General features: G+C 41.7%; 2 protein-coding genes and 1 gene segment (V, D, J or C); 2 read left to right on the forward strand and 1 right to left on the reverse strand.

Annotated features, from left to right (window-relative positions):
• Positions 1-23889, forward strand: part of LOC144698012 (uncharacterized) — a 621009-nt gene that overhangs the window by 362508 nt on the left and 234612 nt on the right. The window lies entirely within an intron of this gene.
• Positions 1-23889, forward strand: part of LOC144698011 (uncharacterized) — a 360246-nt gene that overhangs the window by 153398 nt on the left and 182959 nt on the right. The window lies entirely within an intron of this gene.
• On the reverse strand, positions 705-18919 carry LOC144698502 (Ig heavy chain C region-like). The segment is given in 7 exon segments: positions 705-1087; positions 1537-1857; positions 5349-5666; positions 5765-6108; positions 6984-7116; positions 7596-7910; positions 18838-18919. Coding segments are annotated over 7 exon segments (1896 nt in total).

Here is a 23889-nt window from a genome sequence, read left to right on the forward strand (position 1 = left end):
TGCGATTTCGAATGATGTTGTTGAGGGGCATCATCGGGTTGAAACATAGAAGAGAGTAAATAGTCAGAAGCTAGAAGACTCTCAATTGTAGGTGATTTTCCGGCTAGAATTGATTTATCAAAGTGAAACCATTCAAACATCAGTTTTGGTGAATGTTGGTCACTATATAGGTTGAGCGTAACTTCATCCAATTTATTAAATCCGCCCTCTAGGTAAATACCTCATTGTGAAAGGGTAAATCACAATAACTCCGAATGAACGCTGATGCTTTGTGTAAACTGCTTGAAAGCACCACAAGTATTTCTAAAGGTGGAGGAACAGACGCGTGTTGCACATTTTGGATATTGGAGCATATATATCTTATACATTTGCTTCAAATTATTAATGACCACCACGAAGATATCACACACACACACAAACCATGAATAGGCAAGGCAGCAAGTTTTCATTTTGCTTTTATTGCAATCAGCTGTGCCACATACAGACAAACCAACCATGTTATGTATATCAAATAGCGTCACTAAACCCTTCATGAGTTTTTTGATAATTTGGCAACTTGTATAAAATGCGAACAATCGTTCGCTGCCCTGGAGGGTGATTGTGAGGTCAGATGATTGGGAGATTGGATGATTCGGATGTTGAAATTATTAGGAACCTCACAGCGGTGACATTTCTACAGAAAAGGCCTGGTCAATCATGGCGGGTTATGCACACGATTTAACACTGTCGTTTAGGACAAGCGAAACATTAACTGAAGTAGGTTTACCATTGTATTTATTAATACTTCGGATTAAGTTCCTCTCGAGGGACGGGTGGCCCAGTAAACAGGAGTAGGTGGTGCCAGTGTTCCACTCGGCCGCGGTGAGTCTCAATCTGCCGGCTATGGAGCTGGAACCATTTCCCTTCTCAGTCTCCGGTTGGCTTGGATGACCTGAATCCAGAATGGTGTCATTGGCCATCCAAGCGATGTAAATCTCAGCAGGATAAAAACCGGTGGCGAGACACACCAGCGTTGCCGTATTCTCAGTGTCGATCTCGTCCTCTGACGGAGGCAGAATGTAGACTTTGGGACTAATCATTGTGCCAACTGTAAAGAGAGAAATATACAAATACGTTTTAATCTGACTCTGTCTATTGTTTGGTCCTCACTATCCATTTTATTCTCTTGGAAATACCATATATTTGGAAATTTGGAATATTTCCTATCTCTGAGGTTTAAAGATCTTTTTCCTTGCACATGGTTGTCATTCATATTTTTTCTTTTGATCGGTTGCTTTGTGGTCCGATTTTTTTCCCCAAAGAGTTGGAGAAAGCACTTTAAAGAAATGCTGACATTGTTGGGGGTGGGGGGAGCAGCAGTTTCACGTTTCTTACATTTTTTTTTACCATCGTCTTCATCAACGTGGTGACTGGTAGGACTCGCGATTGTATTTCATTGATTATACTAGCATTTAATTTTTGGTCTGCTTTTTAAAATTTTCGTTTGGGGCCACTGGCAATTGAACCAGTCCCTTAACGAGTGTTATCTGTGCTTACCCTTTAATTTCCTGGTTGAGCGTCTCTTTGGTGTTGGTAATTCACTTCCTTCTACGAGACAGACATATTCCACCCCACTGTCCCACTCTGCCGCAGTGACCGTCAGTTTGCTCACGATGACCGAATTGCTTCCACTCCACTCAGGATTCTGGGTCTCAACTCCTTCCGTTCTCATTCTCCCATCCACTTGCCAGGACACTCTGACGCTTTCTAAATCACTGTAAAGGATTTCACAAGCAATGGTCGCTGTCTTTTGAACCCATATCTCTTCAAACGGAGGGTTCAATATATTGACAGAAATGTCTGGCTCATAGCAATCAGCTGGAAAGAAAAGCGAATGGTTGTTTCAAGCTCTCATGTTGAAATCACGGATGACAACCACTGCAGAATGCTAAAAAATGTGAAACAGTACTTACTGAAATGCGATTGAGTTGTTATTATCCTGTTGCTGGTTGAGATAACATGATGCTGTGCTCTCCTAGACTTATTGTTTTCATCCCTATGGCTTCCATGGATCATGTTCTGAATAATATTCTCTGCAATAGTTTCCACGGCTCGCCGATTACTCTGACAGGGACTGAATATTTTATTTTATTTGCGCTGATACTGGAGGTCGAACGCTGTCTAGTGGCCTGTAGGTGCCGGATTCTTTTCCCACTCATGTAACGTAATTAAAAGTTCCCTCTATTTATGAGCCAATTTTCCCAGGACTGATCAATGGTCGGACGCATGCCCTGAACAAAACTTTGTAGATGTTCTGCATTATTTGACACCAAGTTCACTCTCTCACTCAGAGAGTGGAATGTTTTAGAGAGAGAAAAATACCGCCCAGGTTCGGTAGGGGTGCCGATGGAATTTTGAGTTTAAGCAAACAATTGTTTTGCAGAATATAAAGTGAGGAAATCTATCAGATTACCAGGATATACCTGGCCCAGAGATACTCAAAGTTTAAATTAGTGGTAATGGGCAGGTCTTCAATACTATCCGTGCATTGACAGCAATAACAGGGTCACCAACAAAAATGGGGCTTGGCAGTGGGGGGGGGGGGGGAGGTGGCGGGGGGGAGGGGTGGGGGGTGGTGCTGTACTTTTAAAAATAATAAAATTCTGCTTCTGGTCAGGGAAATAAGAACGTAAGGAATCGGAGCAGCAGCAGGCCATTCGATCCCTGAAGGCTCGCCGGCCATTCATTACGATCGTGACCTTCGTCTCCATCTCCAGCTCCCCGCCAACTACACATATCATTTGATTCCCTGAAAGACCAGCATTTATCCAGATGTGACCACGTACTTGCATGTTGGGGTGTGTGATTTAATCACTTGCCAAATCTCCTCTCAATGTCCTCTTATCCAAGGAGAACAGCCCTTCCCTGTAGAGTCTACCTACATAATTGATTCCTTTAAGCCTGGAATAATTCTCACAATCCCTTTCTGCACTCTCTCGAAAGCCTTCACATTTTCCTAAGTTGTGGTGCCCAGAAATAGACACATTATAAAATACTGATTTGACCTAAACTGGAATAAAATTTGAGCATGATCTCCTTGTTTTGGAACTCTCTGCCTCTGTTTGTACAGCCCTGGTTCTCATCGTTTAACCATTGTCCCCAGCTTCCCAGCGCTCATTTGCACAGGTATAAGGCCACGTCTCTCTGTTCCTGCTACCCCTTCGGAATTGCAGTCTTTAGTTTATATTGTCTCTCCTCATTTGGCAGCAAAATAAAATATTTGGAGGGAATGAGGAAATTTTAAAAAATAATAATGACTGACTGTAATAAAACGAGCCATCTCAATGAGTTTAAACAGCATAAAACGTGGCAACGAGAAGGAATTTTGCAACCAATTAACAGAAAATAGTGCCCGTGTTTTAAAGGGGCTGATTTCAACATTGCAAAGCTCAGATCATCCTTCTAGCAAAGAAAATGGGATCTTTTAGATTATTTTCTAACGGTTTCCTTGTAACTATTTGAACCAACATGAGACGTTTAACTCTATCAGATAAACATTATTTTCCGGTATAAGATCTAACGGGGAAGGTCACTTTGAGTATCTCTGTCAAGTGTCCATTGTTTATCGTGCACAGAATGTGGGCTTTGCTGACCGGGCCAGCATTTGTTGCCCATCCCTAACTGCCCTTGAGAAGATGATGCCTTCTTGAACCACTGCAGTCTATGTGGTGTAGGTACACCCACAGTGCTGTTAGGAAGGGAGTTCCAGGATTTTTACCAGCCGCAGTGAAGGAAACGACAAATATATTTCCAACTCAGGATTGTGTCTTGGAAATATATTGCCTTCCCTTCACTGTCGCCCGATCAAAATCCTGAAGCTCCCTTCTTCACAGCGCTGCGGGTAAACCTACACCACGTGGACTGCAGCGGTTCACCAACTTCTGAAGTGCAACTAGGGATGGGCAATAAGTGCTGGGCCAGACAGCGAAGACCACATTACGTTGTGAGTGGGTCAGCAGGGAGAGAGTGCATCAGCAGCCTATTTTACCGAGAATGCATCACAGCGCCCCGTCCACTCTTGCCATCAGCAGATGTGCAAACATGTCGACTCCGACGATGCCCCCTCATGTCGTGGGAGGGGCAAAGAAAGGGTCCCTCCTCAGTTACCGGATACGCCCGGACTACTGTACCTTCCACGAGTCACCGGTTCAGTGTGGTTACCCCAGTGAGGTAAAAGAGCCACACTGAGGGAACATTTTATCAGTCAGTTCATATTACAGTGCATAGATGCTCAGCGATCAGATGGAGCTCGAGCTTTAAGAGGCTGGGGCTGCGTCAGTCGCAGTATTTGCCCTCTTAATGCCATTGCTCACTATTGAGTTCTGTTCATCACCTCTCGAACCTGAGCCAATGGTTATGCCCCATGAACCCGCATATGCAGAAAATTCCAGCAAGTTATTATGCCCTGCATGAATCGCACCCTATTTTACCTCCATTCATTCCAAATTGGCACATGGGTAGCTGCCTTAGATTGGGAATCAAACCATATACTATTCCTACTGCACAAACGTAGACTCACCGAGGCCAATTATCAGAACCCAGTCACCACAGGTCAATATCAACGAAGTCAGCAAAGTGCAGAGATCCAGCCTCCCGAGAAATCTCAAAATTCCCGGCCAATCACTGAGGCGCTGGGCAATTATTGTGCAGGTTTTATTTTTGCCTTCACTTAAAAAAAAAACTATACCGCCAAAAATGAAAAAGTTGATCAAAGGAGATCAAATTGATCAAAATAAATGGACACTTGATTAGGTTCAGTCCATGAAGACGTTATTTGTCCAGCCCTGTGACTACTAATGCATTTGTTCAAGTAGGTTTCAAGATTAGACACATACAAAACTGCTTCAATTGTTCAACTCCCCGGTAACTGGCTGTTTCTGGTTCTGAATTCACTGCTGAAAAGCAGTCACTGTTGTGGTTTGCTAAAACAGAAATTAAAGAATGAAGTGGACCGCGCAAAGTCTTAACCCCACAGTGTGGAACACTGTGACCCTTAAGGTGTGCTTAGCACCATCTAAATAAAGCGCTCATTACCAGAATACTGTGAAGTTAAGTCTCAGATATTCTTATCCTGCCCCTTATCATCACTGGATTCTCAAATTGCTTGTGGAGGCGGACATATTGAGTGCTGAGCATTGTACCATCTCGGTGCTGTCTGGGAGCTCGGGCCACATTAATTGGTTCCCATATGTTTTTTAGTCCCTGCAACCTAGATGAATGTGCTTGATACTGTGGGCGTTCTTCGGTGTTGCTGTCGAATTAAGCACAAACCTTGACTGTGGAAATGCATACTGAGAAACCGTTTTTACCTTTCTTTTTGCTGATGGTCATATTTTCTGTGGATTGTGTTGGTGGGTGTGAGGTGGCACAGGTGTATCTTGCTCCTGACTTCCATTCCGCTTCAGGTAAAGTGAGGAGGCTCCTTGTGCTGAAGGTCTGGTCCTGTTCAAGGGCCGTGGAGAAACTGGTGATGTTCGATCTCAAAGCAGCTCCGTTCTTCTGCCACGAAATGGTTATTTTGTCCGGGTAGAATCCTCTTATCAAACAAGTGAGGGTTGCGGCTTTGGTACTTTGAATTTCTTCTGGTGATGGAGGCAAGAGCTGGAGATTTGGCTTCACTGGCTCCACTGTAACAGAAGTTCAACCACTGTTAGTCTTAACTCCATTGTCATTCCTAACGTATATATATATATATATATATATATATACATATATATAACCTTACCTATTTTTCTCTTTCGTGTGCCTTTTGATACTGGAGTCGATGATAGATTGTCCTGTGCTGAACATGAGTATTCAGCCCCGCTCTCCCACTCTTCCACGCTGCTTGTCAAGCGGCTGATGGTCAGGTACTGGTTACCATCTTGGGTACCTATTTCGATTTCAACACCTTCAGCCCTCACCTTTCCATTCACCCTCCAGGAGATCACAACCTCATTTGGAGATGTGGACACCACTTCACACACTAGGGTGGCAGTTTTATTGATCCAAATATCTTTAACTGAGGGATCTCTGAGAAGTACTGCGATCTCTAAAAGTGAGAAACAAAAAATCAAAATCACGAGGAGGCTTTAATGCTGATCATTCTACTTATTTAACATGAAGTTTAATATCAGTGACAACCGTTAGCTTGACAAATGAAGTCTTTCACTGATTATTGTTCAAGTTAACCTCAAATTTTGCTGTTTACACAAATGTTGACATGAATCACTTTGTACTGTTCATTTAGACTAAGTGGCACAGAGCGGAGAAAAATACAGAGTTACATAGAGGTTTTAAACCTTAACACAAAGAAAGAGAGAGAGAGAGGAGGTGAAGCAGAAACACAGGCAGAGAACAATCGGTCTTAGATATAAAAGGGGTAAAACGTGTGAGTGAACGGATGGGGCTTAAAGAGAGAGGCAAATTGAGAGAGGGAGAAAAGGAGGGAGGCAGGAAGTGAGAGGTAGGGCCTCTCCATAAGAACGCCTTAAACATTTCTGCACACCCTCGGCATCATCTCCCCTGCCAGTGGTGAAACACCTGACAGTTAAATGACACTGGAATCCGAGATTCAGAGTCGGTGGACCTTGTCTATTCCCTGTCCTAGCCACTGATGCCGCTGGCGCTGCTGGGAAAACAGCGCTGCCAGCCAATCAGATTGGTTAGCAGATCCCTGAGGCGGAATGTTCACCTGAGTTAGAGACACAGTCTGGATTGAGCCAATTAATACTCCTGAATCAGGGGCTGCTGCGATTGGCCAGGATGTGATCCAACCACCAACCTATCCCTCCTGGCGACCTCCAATACCCCGCCCAGCCCCCACACCTCACCCCGATTCTCCGGGTGACAGGGCAGGAACATCCTGATCCGGATCTTCCTAACTGTGACAGGTTACTTCTGCTGTCTCTTTCTCTGTCCTTACTTGCTCTGTGCTCCATTCATCCGTTTCATCTTATGTGTACATTTTTGTACTGATACCTAGTAGCAAATAGAATCCACTCTGGCAAATGGAACGATTATCTAAACCAGGCTTTATTGTTTTATCCATTTCAATGAAAATGTACCCATTTTCTCTATCCCTCTGTTCTATTTCACCTGCAGGGATTGGCAAATACACTGAGTAGGGCCTGTCAACATTTTTTTGGCAATATCATAATAGGTTAAGCACAATGTGTACATTAACCGGAACATAATATTCATCAGAAGGCGCCTTAGAAGCGCCTTTTTACCAAATTCGCCCAACTGTGAGCACCATCCACAACTTCAGGCATTGCCGGTGCAATAGAGAATAATAGAGAACAGCAGGAGGCCATTCGGCCGTTTATGACCCTCGCTAGCTCTTTCAAAGAGCACCTTCAAGTATATTGGTCAATGTTGCTGAAACTCTTCCAACAACTTTCGTTGTAATGTTTCATTGCATCTTAAACTGTCACTAATAACACTCAGTGTGCCTGATCCAGGGCCTTGAATCCTAAAGGATAAATTATTGTTATTGCAATAACATCCCAATAAATCCGATACTAATAAAGTAAGTCTGTTTGACATCTGCATCTGAATTGGTTCCATTTCCTCACCTGACGTTGATCTAATTTCTTTCTGCTTGTTACTGTTGGTTGCGGAATGGGTCACTTTGCACCTGTACACGGAACCGCTGCTCCATTCCTGAAGGGGCACTTTCAGGAGGCTCGTGGAGCTGAAGTCTCCTTTCGATGTTTTAGCTGGGGATGTAGTGGTAAAGCCAGAACCTATGGTGTTTCCGTCCTTCTGCCAGGTCACCCCAATGCTTTCTGGTTTGTAGTCGCTGATGAGGCAGAGCAGCTGCACAAAACCCTTTGCTCTCAGCTCGGAATTTTCACGGTAGAAGAGATTGATGATTGGGGGGGTAGACCCTAAAATTACAAAGGTCATCTTAGTCATTTTCTATAATTACGATAAATCCTTTGCAACATGTTTCGAACAGTTTTCATCCCTTGACCAACATCGAAATTAGATGTTGTAGTCAGAGGCTCTTTATACGAGCTTGGTGTGAGCTATTTAGCTGCCGGGATTCTTACAGCACAATGGTGCCTACACTTCTAAAAGAATGTCATAGCTTGCCAGGCACTTTGTGGTGTTCTGAGGACCTAGAATACGCAAGAAAAAAATCAGGTTTCTCCTCACTTATTTATTGGAATATTTACGCTCGATTAATTGTCATGTCCATTATTATCGTAGCAATGCAATGGAATTTGACACCACCTGAAATCTTATCAAAAATAGAGGACAGATATTGATTGTGAAGATAATATGATTGACTCACGGCCCTGGTCTGCACGAGGTGCAACACAAATGGAGGACAGCTCAGAAATTATTATTATTGTTATTAATTTAATAACTGCAATCGAAACTTCATCGCCCCCATTTACATAATATAATAGAATTGCTTGGAATTTCCTTCCGTTATTTCGGCGCAGATTGGGAAGTTCACCGCTATAGCAGGAATGAACTGAACTGCAACAAATAGGGAGTCAATTTATGCTCTAATCACGAACTGCATTTTGCCACCAAGGTTTCGGCAAGAGTCCATGCTCTCACCCGACCCTGTAATTATGGAAATTTGGCTGTGTTCCTGGAACTTAGCAAGCTATTTATTTATTTATTTGGAGCCGGTATTAGCGGCCGTGGAGTTTGCTCAGGGTGGCATCCACACACGGGCAGCATCTATTTGAAATTTATTTTAATGATTTATCACCAGTGCCTGTTGCAGGTAGCAATGTAAATTGGAACTTTTCTCAAGCTATTTTATCCGAAGTACATATTGTAGGAAGGGATAAGTCGGGACAGATATGTAACTGATGCAGCATTATTGGTTGCACTTGATATTTCTGCTTATCAAAGCTGCCTGGGAGCAGGTATGGAGGTGGCTGCAGTAGTGTTAAAGTAAATGTTAATGGTCTCCTTATACCTACTGGCCAGCAGAATGAAAAACAGGATGTCACCTAAGATTTCTGCAAAACATGAGAATGGGAATATTGTGATAAAGGAATTCAGGTCATGAATGGGAATTCAAATATTGCTGAAAAAATTACATTTTTTATCGAAGCTTTACGTCTTGCACTCATCAGGATAGTTCGCAAGAAAATACCAATATCAGGGGAAACAACATATTTATACTGTATGACAAAACAATCGCATTGCGGGTAATGTATTAGCATGAATTGAGGATTGACTATTACAAGGAAGACAAAGAATCGGTATTAAATGTTTATTTTTCAGTTTGGAAAACCACAAAGTTCAGTCCTAGGGCCTCAATTATGTACTATCAATATTAATTACTTGGAGTCGGGGCAGAGTGTGATGTATTCGAATTTGCTGACTATACAAAATAGGTGGGAGGGCATGTTGTCATGAAGACGTAAGGAATCTGCAAGGGGATATAGATGGGCAGAGTAAGTGGGCAAAAACTTGACAGTTAGAGCTTACTGCAGAGAAGTGTGAGATTATACACTTTGGTAGGAATAAGCCTAAATCAGACTATTATTTAAATTGAGAGAGGCTCCAAAAACGTGCAGCACAGATGGATCTGGGTGTTATTGTGCATGAAACACAAAAACAAATTTATCAAACTGGTGCAAAAACTGATTAAGAGGGCATATGGAATTTTGGTCTGTATTGGTAGGGTGTTGAAGCTTAAAAATAGGGAAGTCTTCTTACATCTGTGGAGGGCGTTGGTGAGGCCGCACCTGGAGCACTGTCTACAGTTTTGGTTCCTGAATTTCACAGAATCACAGAATCACACAGTGCAGAAAAGGCCCTTCGGCCCATCGAATCTGCACTGACATGTGAGGAACACCTGATCTACCTACCTAATCCCATTTTCCAGCACTTGGCCCATAGCCTAGAATATTATGACGTGCCAAGTGCTCCTCCAGGTACGTTTTAAAGGATGTGAGGCAACCCGCCTCCACCACCCTCTCTGACAGCACACTCCAGACCGTCACCACCCTCTGGGTAAAAAGGCTTTTCCTCATATCCCCCCCTAAGCCTCCTGCCCCTCACTGTGAACTTATGTATTTTCGTGACTGACCATTCAAATAAGCGGAACAGCTGCCCCCTATCCATATTGTACACCTCGAGGAGATCGCCCCTCAGTCTTCTCTGCTCCAACGAACACAAGCCAAGTCCATCCAACCTTTCTTCAAACTTAAATGTTTCATCCCAAGCAACATCCTCCTGAATCCCCTCTGCACCTCCACCAGTGCACTCACATTCTTCCTATAATGTGGCGACCAGTACTCCAGCTGTGGCCTCACGAAGGTTCTATACAACTCCAACATAACCTCCCTACTTTTGTAATCTATGCCTCGATTGATAAAGGCAAGTTTCCCATATGCCTTTTTCACCACCCCACTAACATGTCCCTCCGCCTTCAGAGATGTATGGACACAAACGCCAAGGCCACTTTGTTCCTTAGAACTTCCTAGTGTAATGCCGTTCTTTGAATACTTCCGTGTCAAATTACTCCTTCCAAAGTTTATCACCTCATACCTTTCAGGGTTAAATCCCATCCGCCACTTACTTGCCCATTTGACCATCCCGTCTATATCTTCCTGTAGCCTGAGACACTCAACCCCACTGTTAACCACCCAGCCAATCTTTGTGTCATCCGCAAACTTAGTAATCCTACCCCCCATATAGTAATCTATGTCGTTTATACGAATGATGAATAAAAGGGGACCCAGCACAGATCCCTGTGGTACGCCACTGGGCACTGGCTTCGAGTCACTAAAGTATCCTTCTGTCATCACACTCTGTCTCCTATAACTAAGCCAATTTTGAATCCACCTTATCAAATTACCCTGTATCCCATGTGCATTTGCCTTCTGTATAAGTCTCCCAAATGGGATCTTGTTAAAGGATTTGCTGAAATCCAAATTAACAAAATCAACTGCACTAGCCTCATCTACACACCTGGTCACCTCCTCAAAAAATTCAATCGAATTTGTTAGGTATGGCATCCCTCTGAGAAAGCCATGCTGACTATCCCTGATCAAAGCTTGCCTCTCCAAGTGTAGATAGGTTCTCTCCTTCAGAATTTTCTCCAATAGTTTCCCTGTCACTGACGTGAGACTCACTGTCGTGCAGTTCCCTGGCTTATCTCTGCAACCCTTCTTAAATAGCGGAACCACATTAGCTGTTCTCTAGTCCTCTGGCACCTCCCCCATGGCCAGAAAGGAATTAAAAAATTGGGTCAGAGCCCCTGCGATCTCCTCCCTTGCCTTCCTCAGCAGTCTGGGACATAAATCATCTAGACCTGGAGGTTTCTCCACTTTTAAGCCTGCCAACAACTCCAATACCTTGTCACTTCCTATATCAATTTTCTTAAGAACCTCGCAATCTCTCTCCCCGAGTTCGATACCCTCGTCTCCATTCTCTTGGGTAAAGACGGATGAGAAGTATTCATTAAACAGATTTAAGAAAGGAATTACTGGCATTGAAAGCAGTTCGAAAGATATTTACTGGGCTGATTCATGGGATGAAGGGGTTGATTTATCATGGAAGGCAAAACAGTTTAGGGCTTTGTCCATTATAGTTTAGAAGAATGAGGGTTATCTCATTGAAACGCACAGAAACCTTATGGGGCCAGGCAGGGTACGTGTTGAGAAGATATTTTCACCTTTGGGGGAATCTCGAACTACGGGATATGGTTAGAGAATAAAGGGACAATGATTTAAAACTGAGATGTAAAGGAATTTGTTCCCTCAGACGGTAGTGAATGTCTGGAATTCTCTACCCAAGAGTGTTGTGGAGGCAAGGTCAGTGAAAGTGCTTAAAGAGGAGATAGATAGGTTTTTGAAATATTGGGAGGTTGACAGCTATGAGGAGCTGGCACGAAAGAGGTGTTGAGGCGTGGGGCAGATCAGCCATGATTTTATTGAATGGCGGGGAAGGCTTGAGAGGCCAAATGGCCTACTCATGCTCCTATTTGTTTTCTTCATAAGAGATTACTGATTGGTTGGAAAGTGGCTCTGATTGGTAGAGGCGTTGCCGCGGAGGATGCACAAGCATCAAGCTTACATAGAGAGCAAATGGCTCGGGCCCGAGTGAGGGTTTTTACGATAAGGCCAATCTTATAGCGCATGGAACTTTAAAAGTCCCAACGCGTGCATTGAGCAGCGTGGGTTGACCTGCGATAAAACCTGATTGTCAGCACTTGTTAATTTACGACTGAATTATTGTCAGTACTGTATGTCCAATATTTCTTCACTTTTGCCCTGCCAAGTAGTGATTGTCAAATATTGAAAGTACTTTGATTCTTTCTCTGTCATTTCCCATTTAAACCCTACCCCTCGGCGATGTTATCTGAAAGCACACCATTATTTTTCACCTGTATGATGACGATGCTGAATTCTACCCCACCACCACCTCTATCGACTCCTCCAATGTCATTAAATTGTCAGACTGTTTGCCTGACATCCAGTCCTGGATAAACAGTAATTTCCTCCAACTAAATATTGGGAATGCGGAAGTCGTGATCTTCAGAACCAGCTGCACATTCCATTCCCTTGATGCCGGTTCCCCCCTCTGTCTGTCAATGGCAGAGTCTGTATCAGACTTTTTGCTACTTTGGTATAATTGTTTGACCCCAAGGCGAGTTTCTGACCATGTATTTGCTCCACTGCTCAGACAGTCTATTTAAACCTCAGGAAGATCTCCCCACTCCGCTCACACTTTGCCACAATCTTTGCTGCAGCCTCATTCACCCTTTCATTCCCTCTAGATTTGGTTATTCCAATGCACTTGCAGCCAATATCCCACATTCTATCCTCAGTGAACTTTAGATCATCCAAAACTGCTGCCCATTTACTAATCACGCTAAGTACCTTTCACCCATCACCCTGTGTTTGGTGAACGGCATTGTGCCCCGGTCAACCAAAGCATTGATTTTTAAATTCCCATCCTTGCCTTCAACTCCACCCATGGCCTTGGACATCCCGCACCCTGTAAACCCATCCAGCTACATAACATTCCAAAAATGTGGGCTTGCCAAATAAAGCTTCTCCGTTTTTAATTGCCCCCCTACGCTCCCCAGCCCCCACCCCGCGGCAGTGCCTTCAACTGATGAGGACCTATGCTCTGGAATTCCCTCCCTAAAGTTCACCCCTTATCCAGCGGTTTTGTTTTAACCAAACATTTGGCCATTCTCCTAATTATCGCCTTACGTGTCTCATCGGTTTGGCTCTTAAAACTCCTCTGAAGTACATTGGGATGTTTCATTGCTCGGAAGGTAATGTAAGTCCAAGTTGTGTTTGTTAACTGCTATCGATAACCTGTTTTACCTTTCATGTTCATAGAGCAATATGGTTTTGTACCTTTATCTGGAAATATTTTCAAACAAAATTTTCTGAAATAATGGGATTTGTAACCGACAGCAAAATAGAATTGAGGCCACACTCAGATCATTCATGATATTATCAAATGGCGGAGCAAGAAGAAGCGGCCCATCAGCTCACTCCAAATCTGTTTGTTCGAATCGGCTAAAGATAACAATCCAAGTTCATCTAAGATGCTTCCTAATTTAAATCCCGTGTCACATTTACTATTATAGCTTATTTCCTCTATGCCCTTTCTAAGAGTTTAACACCATACCTTAACTGCAGTTCACATAATTAGGCACATTATTCCAATTGGTTCCTAACCGCTATTTTTATTGTCATGACACAGCGGTTGATAAAGGCTGATCTTTAAAATCCCAGAGGGAAAATTTAAACAACTGTCATTACCGATATTTTCAATTGGTGCATTTGAAACGCAACTCTGAATTCAGAAATGAACCCACCAACCCTTCAGTGGTTTTTATATCAAACTAAATGAAACATTTTTAATTGACAACAAGGCATTAAACACATAAATATGTCTGCAAGAAGGTAAAAATAGCCAATAGACTTAACGAGAAACAAGGCAAAGCAATTTCATTTTATGAATTCAAGATGAGTTTCTTTTCAAGTTGGTTCCTTTGCAGGCAGTTGTAGGCTTACAGCCTTTGACCTTACAAGCGTCTGGATCCAACACACAGAACTCTAACGCATATACCTAGCCTTCCCCTTTGAATACAATTTTTCATTCTATCACCAGGTCTTTTGAACGCCTTTCACAACACCAATTTTGCTAGTAATATAAACATTGCTTGGTGTCTCGTGGCTAAGTGCAAGTTTTCACTCCGCTTCTCGAATGCTTCATTCAACAAAATGCAAATGCACCCTAGCATACAGTTTACATCTCAAAACTACTATACATCAAAGCAGGCAGGCAAGCTGGCTTTAGTCCAATTAACCCACACAGGCTAAACCTCTATTTAAAAAACAATTACATTATATAGATTAATATTTCTTCCTGACATTATTTTAAGTTTAGCATAACCTTATTACTTTATGCTTTAAGAAACAACTGCAAATGTCTGCCACCTTCAAAGATCACTGTGCATGCGGCCCCAGGTCACTCGGTTCCAGTCCCCTTCTCCACCGGCTAAGAACTACTTATTTAGTTTTTGTTACACTTTCTCATTCATCCATCAAAAACGTATACCATAACAATTCCCTGCATTAAACAGAACCTGCCATGTATCAACCCAGTTGACCAGTCAGACTACGTTCCCGCCACTCTTTATTATATTTACACGTTGCGTGCCATCTGCAATTTTTGAAAGCCTGCCCCGTGTTCCTGCGACCAGGCCATTAATATGTACCAGAAAGAACAATAGTCCTCATACCGCCCCGGGCTGACACAGGGCACTTGCTTCCAATCAGAAACAATAATTCAGAACCATTATTCAGTGACTTCTATCATTTCCCAAATCTTGTATTCAGCCTGTCGCCTCCATTTTAACACCGTGGACTTTAATTTTGGTGTTTAAGCAAACAATATTTGTGGGTCCATATACCCAGCATCACCTGTACTGAGCTCAACAACCGTCTCTGTTACACCATCAAAAACTCAGCCAAGATAGTTAAACGTGCTTTTCCTTTAACAAACTCCATTTGCTGGTAACTATTGAACTGTAGTTGAGAGTACCAATTAATCTTCTCCGCATTATTGTCTGTACAGTTTTCCCCATTTCTAATGCTGGGCTGACTGGCTGTATTTCTCAAGTTTATTACTCTCCGCTATGTGGACCCGGGTACAACATTTTGGAACACCCAGTCTTCCGGGATCACTGTCATATCTAAGAAGGTTTGGAAGACTGTGGTGATAGCTTTAACTGTTTCCTCACTTGCTTCTATCAGCATTCCATCCGACTAGTGATTTCTTTTTCTACTTTAAGCGCTGCCAACATTGTAAATAACATTTTTAAAATATATAGAATCTCTTCCGTTTCCCTAGTGCCCCCTAGCTTGCTGTGACATTGACAGAATTCAGCGTTTTTTTTCAGTGAAGGAACATGTAAACTATTTATTTTTGCCCCTGACGTGCCCTCTACCGCCACAACAATATAGGTTTCGGCCCCTATTTATCCTCACCCTTCCTTTGACAATCCTACTGCTTAGATGCTCATAAAAAAAAGTTATAAAACACTTTGAGTTTGCCTTTTATTTTAAAGGCAAATATATTCACATACGTTGCCACTATTATTCCGTTTTTCTCGTTCACCCTTTACTTTAGATCCTCAAATTGATTCTTTCCTTATGAAACACAGATTTCCCATAGGCCCTGTGATTCTGCATCATGTTAATTTCTACGTTTAGTCATTCATGGAACTCCGGTTTGATGTTCTTCCCTTTCATTTCATGGAAATGTGTCCAATCTGTTCCCGAGCCATTTGCTCTTTAAAGATCTCCCACTATACGTTTTTGGTTTTAACTATCAATTCATGATTCCAATCAGCCTGTGTCAGGTCCATTAACATATCATTGATAATGTTTCACAATTTTATATGTATTTCTTTCTCATTTTCTAGGAGGATTTTTCATGCAGTTCTGCTTTAATGTTAGTAGTTTAGAGGCATTAGCATTAAATAAAGGGCGGTTTTTATTCCTAGAGTCCTCTATATTAGATCGTTTGGGGTCTCTCGCTGCGATATGAAAACATTACATTGCTGTCGTGTCATTCGCTGCCACAAAACGTTCCTTGGCTAACCAGTAAGAATAGGAAACTAGTTACACAGTGGCACAAGACAAATGGGAAGATACGATTCGAAAATGGATGAAGATTGAGATTAATTTCGGGAAGATGAAAACAATAAAAAAAAACACAGGGATAAACACGGTGTTTGTTTCTACTGAAAATATAATACTTTCATGGAGATTGAATGTTAGAAGGGGATAGTGTGGAGGAGTTCAAATGTGAGAACGTTAAGTTGAAATTGGAAAAAAAAAATAAAAAAAACTGCAAGTGGGAATTGATGGCACATAGCCTAAAATATCGATAACAGACAAAGAGCAGATGATTTATCGAGAAAGTTCCAAATATCTTTGGACTGAACCTGTGCCAGACACATGGAGTGTTAGCAATGCAATTTAATTATTTGAGCAGTGATAAAGGAATACATAGGATAAGGGTGAAGCAAATAATGCTAAGTCATCTTCTGGAGTCATACATCTGAAGGAAATTACCACTATTCATGGGCCTGAATGTGTTGGAGTGAAATGTGCAAACAAACGTTCTTCAGACATGTCGGGAAGATAACATGGGCAAAGTTGGGAAGGGTTTGTATAGGAGATTAGATAGGCAGCCGAAAAAAAATGGAAAATTCGGAGAAAAATAAAATGCATCACAAATTACAGTTGATGAAAATGTACAAAACTGGGTAAAAATTGATACATGTCTGCAAAAATAAAAGAGAGAGTGCTGAAATGGGGATAAGGAAGTGAACAAATTAATCAGCTGCATAATTATCGTCAATGCAAGTCTTAAATTCACAATCCTTTGCCAAGTTGAAAAAACTATGTAAAATGATTTCCCTCTGATGTTGGGAATGTGAATATTATTGAAGTATATACTAAAACCATAGTTTTACCTGCTGATTTGTCAGTAAAGGCAAGGAATCATATTAAGCCACAAAACCTCCTTTTCCAATTTCAGGGAACTGCGTTTAGTGTTTGATATTCCTCGTTACACTATCCGACAAAGGGTTCAAAACATTTTTATGTCAATAAATTAATGCCTGCTTAAATGCCATGGACAGACTAAGCGGTTGGTCCTGTAACAGCTCAAGCGAAAGGTGATAGTTTTAACGTGGTTTAAATTGGGGAGCATAAGTTGCAGAGAGAAGGAATTCTATGGGTGGAACAACATGTATGACGCGAGGTAATGGAAGCAATTCTAGTTTACCGCCACGCGTTTTATTTTTCTGCTTTCATAGAAAGTTGCACTTTTCGATTAATGACTGTTCCATATCGGCAGCGATTCCCTTCAACCTCAGCAATGCCCCTAGTCCAGTCTGCGTCTCACCCTTCCATTTCAGTGTTAATGGGCTAAAGATTCATTTTTGCCGATGGCGCAACCAGGCAGAAGTGGATTGGCAGCTAATATGCGCAGCGCCTGATGTAAAGCCCATTGCAATCAATGAAACATAACATCAGACGCTGCTTTAAACAGGCGGCGGAGCCAAAACCGCCCGTTTTTACACTACCACCAGAGATTTCAAGCCCTCATATCCCAAATTACTAAATTTATTCTTCAAATAAAGTAAGGCAATGAACGGTATAACATACCAAGTGTGAGAAAAGACTTCACCATACTGAATGAAGCTTTGAATATAGGGGAGGGGAGCTCTTACTTTATTCCATGCATAGAATTTAAAAGAGAATATAATTGGAACATTGTAACCCGCTGTTGTTTCAAAGTTCTCTGCTGTTCATCCTAATCATACACACAGAGCGCAGCTATCAGCTGAAGTACGGGTCTGGGAGACTGGTTTCCATGGAAACATGATTCCCAAAGAATTGCAGTCCAGGGGTGAATTGGTTGTCGTTGGTAATACAACACCAACTGATAGCGAATCGGGAGTCAGTGTTTCACCTTATACGGTCTACATTCCACCGAGGTTCACAGAATCACATTTCAATCTCTTTTAGGAAACTCGACTGGTTTCACTGTCGTTTTTCCTTGATGAGAAATTAAAACCATGATAATTTAGTCCAAGTCAATCGAGGAGAGGAAAGCTGGCGCTTGTAAAATAGCTGTCTGAATCTCTAACGCACCTTTAACGCCACTGGGACAGACCAGTGTCATGCCCAGTGAGTCACTTTCTCGGTCACTGACTTGTGCCCTTAAATCAAAAGTCTCGAATCTCCAGGTGCGAATGGACAACAGATTTTCAGGGTCTGTGCCGATATTAACGTAACTCTTTGTCATAGAGAACGATAAAGGTTTTAGAGGGAGTAATACATCGTAAGCTGTGTTTTATAAAATAAAAGGATGCATCCTTTACTTGCTTTCTGAAGTCATTCCTCACTGCAAATTTGCATTAATTTTTCGGATTAGAAATGTTGTCTCTCTAATTTGTGAAGGAACAGATCAGTAAGGTGGAACTTTGCAAATCTGGTTCCGTTTTAAGTATTAGAAAATCACCATCTTTCTTAATAACTATCTTAAGTGTTCTGTGACAGATAAGTTATATACCTAAAACCAATTTCACTATATCCTCGAACAAAATACCTATTGAAATATCAAAATTCTAAGCCCGTTCTAAGTTGACCGACAGTCAATCTAATCAGGTCCTGGAAAGGAGCTGCGAACAACACAACCCTTTTTCAGCCGATTTTAATGAGAACATTGATTCTTCTTATCCTCTATGTACAAAATCTTAGTGACAAAGTAGAAAGAAAGGTCACTTACCAGAGTTCACAGTCAGCACCGTGCCAGCCCCTTCATAGTTGTTATAGTCACAGTCAGTCAGCTCCCAGTCAGCCCAGTTCATAAAGTGTCAACGAAGAATAATTTGCTAATAAATATCCCAAAGCAAGACGGATCCAAGAACATTTTGCATACTTTTTATTCATTAATAAATCTTTATTTTCTGTCAGTTTCTGTACGTGCCGATAGTTCGTATGAGCAATGTAAATTTTTGTAACACTGAAAAAACAATCCAGTGTTTCAATGTTACTGGGAATGCGGATAGATTCCAACCAAAAGCCGATCAGGAACTGATTTCAACCTCTGTGCAGCAAGAGATAAAGTGTAAGAAAGTCGATTATTCAGCCACATTCATGAGTAATAAAGTTAATAACTGTCGGGGAGGTTTGTGCTGTGGCCCGAGTCACTGTGTCACAGTAACTACACATCAATTCACCCCAACACAATAAATCCATTCTCCAAAACTTTACAATAAATCCGTCAGATATCCAAGAAATTGATTGAAAAATGTAGCAAATCGTTGCCTTTACGTTAGGATCCCTTAGATGTCTATAATTCTCACCCACTCGAAAAATCCTGGCGAATCTAAAGTGTTCCATTATGAAGATGACATTTATAAAATCTATAAAATTACCACCTAAATAACAAGAAAAAAGCCTTTAATATACCAAGCACTGTCTGACGAAGATAATAAATATTTAGCCATGAGATATCTTAGCCACTCAGAAAGTGATATCTGTTCGCTTTGCCTTAAGAATTGTGGGGAAGTTTATGTATTATGGGAATCCAGGATTCATCACTGTGGCACTGCAGTCACACAGTCATAGAGATCAGTGCAAAAAGGTTGCACGTGCAGTAATACAAGTCTCTCAGTTTTGATGTAAACAGCAATCTGTATACACATCACAATGTTGTTTTTTCAAGCCTTTTATAACTAAACTTGTTACCCCTCCAAATCACCGAGTAACCAATAAGTTGCTGCTAAACCCGTTGAGAAATGGTGACTTTGTTCTTACTTTTAAAACAGAATCTCGGCTGGTAGTTTGTGTATTACAGGAACCGTCTTCTCGATTGCTGTGGCTGCTACAGTATGTACACAGTGGTACAGCCCAGTGCACAAATAGGTTCACTTCCGAGACTGTAAATTGAACAACCACGCTTCAGATCCGCATTCTCACTGCAGGGATTTCTGATCCTGAAACTGTCACCAGTTATTTACACATCTCCGCCGGTCTCAGATGGGAATCCGTGGCTGCAAAGTGAAGGTTTGAGTGAAAAGAGCGAAACAATTCGTATTTCATTCAACAGAAGATTCGAGCGTGTTCTTGTGTGAGTGGAAGCTCAAACTCATTACTGTGTTGCCATAGCAAGCTTTGCAGTAAAACGTGGCACTGTCTTCAACTGTCAGGTCATTGATTCGCAGGGAAAATGATTTGCTTCCCTTGTTGACTGATTCAACATATCGGCCGCCAATGGTTATCTGTTCCCGATTTGTCGCTCCCGGGTTTTTCCGGTACCATGATGTACAGCACAAGCCGTAGCTAGCGTCCCTTAGGACGCAGTTGATTGTCAAGGATTCACCTGTCTCTTTCGTTGCCGTTCTTGGTGTTTGGTCCACCCGTGCACTGAAGGCATCTGAATGGTTAAAAAAAAAAAATAAATATTATATGTAATAAATAAATAAATATTGCAGGTCTGAAACAATAGAAAAACCTATATGCAAGGGAAAATACACAATGTGGGCGCAGCCGCATAACTGTATCCAGTTAACACATTTATTTCAATAAAAAGCACTTACTTGGTAACCAGGTTAAAAGAAGCGAAAGGCAGAAAATATTCATTGTTTCTTCACCAGTGTGGAAAACATAAGCGGAACGAACTCTCGACCTCAACACCCACTGTTCTGTGTAATGGTGTGTCGCAGAACACCGACCTTATAAACCTCAAGAGGCTGGGCGAATTTGCATAGGGCGGAGTGATAGACCATTAGCAATGTGCGTTGTTGGCAGTTTGCCATAGGTTAGGTTATAACTCTAATATCCACAGTGTGTATGTGTAAGATGCACAATTCCCACGCCATAAAATCACTCGACTTCACCCCTGTCTCCGCTCACCTTGTGCTGAACACTTCATCCTTGCCTTCGTTACCTCTAGATTCGATTATTTCAACCCACTCCTGTCTCCCAGATTCTACCCACTGTAAACTTGAGGTAACATAAAACTCTGGCGACTTCATCTTATCTCACAGCAAGTCCCATTCCCCCATAACCCCTTTGTTCACTAACTGACATTTAATTCTGGCCAAGCAACCTTTGATTTAATATTCTAATCCTTGTTTTCATAACCCTCCATAGCCTTGCCCCTTTCTACATCTGCACTCTCCTCCAACCCCAAAACCCTCCAAGATATCTCTGCCTTTTTTTCTGGCCCCTTGAAAACTCCCAACTTTAATTGCTCCACAATTGGTGACCATGCCATCAGCTGCCTGGGCCAAAAACTCTGAGATGCAATCGTTACAATTCTCCGCCTTTCTGCCTTGTTTTCTCCGTTTAAGACATTAATTAAAACTACCTGTTTGACGAACTTTTGGTAATCTGACCCAGTGTCTCCTTTTGTGTTTTGCTGTCATTATTTATTTAATACAGCACTGGGGAAGCGCCTTAGGCCGATGAAGGACGCTACATTAGTACTTTTAAAAATTGTTTTTGTTGTTATTGCCGCGACGAGAGTTTTCCAAAAGGTGCAACTTAAGAAATAGCCTTTAATATTTAGAAGACCAAACGGAAATGGTTAATATGCGATAAAGAGCGAATAAGTGGGAGGTGAAATTCAGTGCCAATACGTTTGAGATGATGCAGGTTGTAAAAGACACGCTGGAAAAGATACTCGGAAAGGAAATTAGCTCGGTTTTGGGGCAGAGTACAGAGCGTAAATAATGTTGGCTCTGCTATATGGTATGGACCTTGACGCTTTAAAAATTGTGCAAAACATTTTCTGTTGCTTTATTCATTCACAGGATGCGGTGCCTCTGGCAAAACTAAGATTTACTGACTGTCCCTAATTGCCCCTGGGATGTGTTGCTGAGCCTCTTGCTTGACAGGGATGACTTACTTGATAATTTCAGAGAGCAGTAAAAAGTCAGTTACATTGTTGGGTATTTGGGCTTTTATGTATGTGAGACCGTGTGAGAATAGTAGGCATCATTCCCTAATGGACATTATAAAACGAAAGGGCCGGGCTCTATAACAATCCGGTAGTTTCATGTCAACTTTGCCTATCGTAGCGTTTTAATTGCAGCTTTATTAAATTTACTGAACTTTAATTCCAAAGTGGCTGCTTGGGTATTTGAACTTATGCTCCTGTATTATTAGACCTGCCTTCTGGCCTATTTGTTCTGCAGCATAATCACTCTGCCGCTATTCCTGATGACTAGAACGATGCCAGGTATGACGATATGTAAATAGGAATAAAAGAAACAATGAACTTGCTCGTTTTCCTTTTAAAAAAGCTTACATTATGCGTCGATAAAACAAACTGTTTAAAAATGTCAAAGAATGGGCAGGGTAGATAAATGGAAGTAGAACGTTATTAATGGTTAAGGGATCAAGGAGAGGACAATATTAAATTTGAAAGATTTTAAGAATTGATCGAGTGTAAAATATTCATACGGAAAGTTGTGGGGCTGCAAGATTTACGAGCAAGTTTAATACTTGATTCATGAGCTTTGTGGACGTACATGTACAATTAGTTTGGAATGCGTTTGGAGTTGACATCCTTTTTGAATCTCCTGAACAGAGCTCCAGGAGCCAGATGCATTGCCTCTGATGGACATAAACGTGCATTATCTCATGGAAAGCACAAAACCATGTTCATGTTGGAAGGCACATGTGGATATATTCCCTGAAAGCACGGAATGGGACACTTTTAGTCCTCCAGTAGTCGAGCCTAACGGCATACATGGAAGGAGTAACTGTAAGATCAAACGTGCAAGATTCAAACAATGCACTTTCCACCAGTGTCCTTCTTGAAAGGCTTTCTAACTCAAATCGTCATAATTGCGTCCCGTCTAGTGATTCTCAATCATTAATATCTATGGGCGGTAAATCACCGCCCGGAAGTACTTTGATACAGACTTGCCAACAATCTCCAGAACCATCACCATCCCAATCATTTGTGATTCATAATTGTTAGAACATGGGCCTTATAATCGTTTCATGCAAGAGCAATGCCCATATGGTCAACGAGTTTTCACCTACTGGGGGTTGGTTGTCCTTAGATTGGTCATATACATTAGCTGGCAACATGATAGTTTTAATGGCATGGATGAAGTTCATATTATGAAAACAGCGTCGGTTTGATAATAACTGATCTGAGAACAGTGCTATTTCTAATTGCTGGCATCATGAGCAGCTGACGTTAACATTTGCATATTAATGTTGATGACGTTGGCAAACCAACTTTAAGAGCATTGGGAAACAATTTTCATTCGCTGTTGAACAGAGATTTTAATTGGTTTATTTTAAACAGATGAATAACCCAGTTACGAAATGTGATGAGGAACATTATAGGGATCCTATTTCGTCGCGCTGATTTCTTTTGGTCCACTTGCAATTATTAACCATCTGCTGTGTATGTGCGAGCCGCAACATTGTATGTGGAGTTTATCCCGTGCTACATACAGACTGACGTTATAATATAGCTTTCAGAGAATAAAATTGGGAATATGTCAGTGAGTACAATTGCACACATGGCAGCAAGGTAAGATGTGACGTAGAGTTGGTTGAATGAAATGTACTGGCAGCTGAACCTTAGCTGAAAGATCGGGAGCATAATGTCAGTGTGTGTCCTCCATTCCCCACTCCCCTTTGATTCCCATTTCTACTAAAGCCCACATTCCAGATTCTGTCTTCAACATTGTGAGACTTGCGCTATTGATGCTCGATTATCCCAAACTCCATTCTTTATTCCCCTCAACGATTTCGCATTGGTTTGACTAAACGTATACATTAACTTAATCAAGGACAGTGGAGAAGG

The sequence above is a fragment of the Cetorhinus maximus genome, chromosome 23 (genome assembly GCF_964194155.1).
Source record: "Cetorhinus maximus chromosome 23, sCetMax3.hap1.1, whole genome shotgun sequence".
Lineage (NCBI taxonomy): Eukaryota > Metazoa > Chordata > Chondrichthyes > Lamniformes > Cetorhinidae > Cetorhinus > Cetorhinus maximus.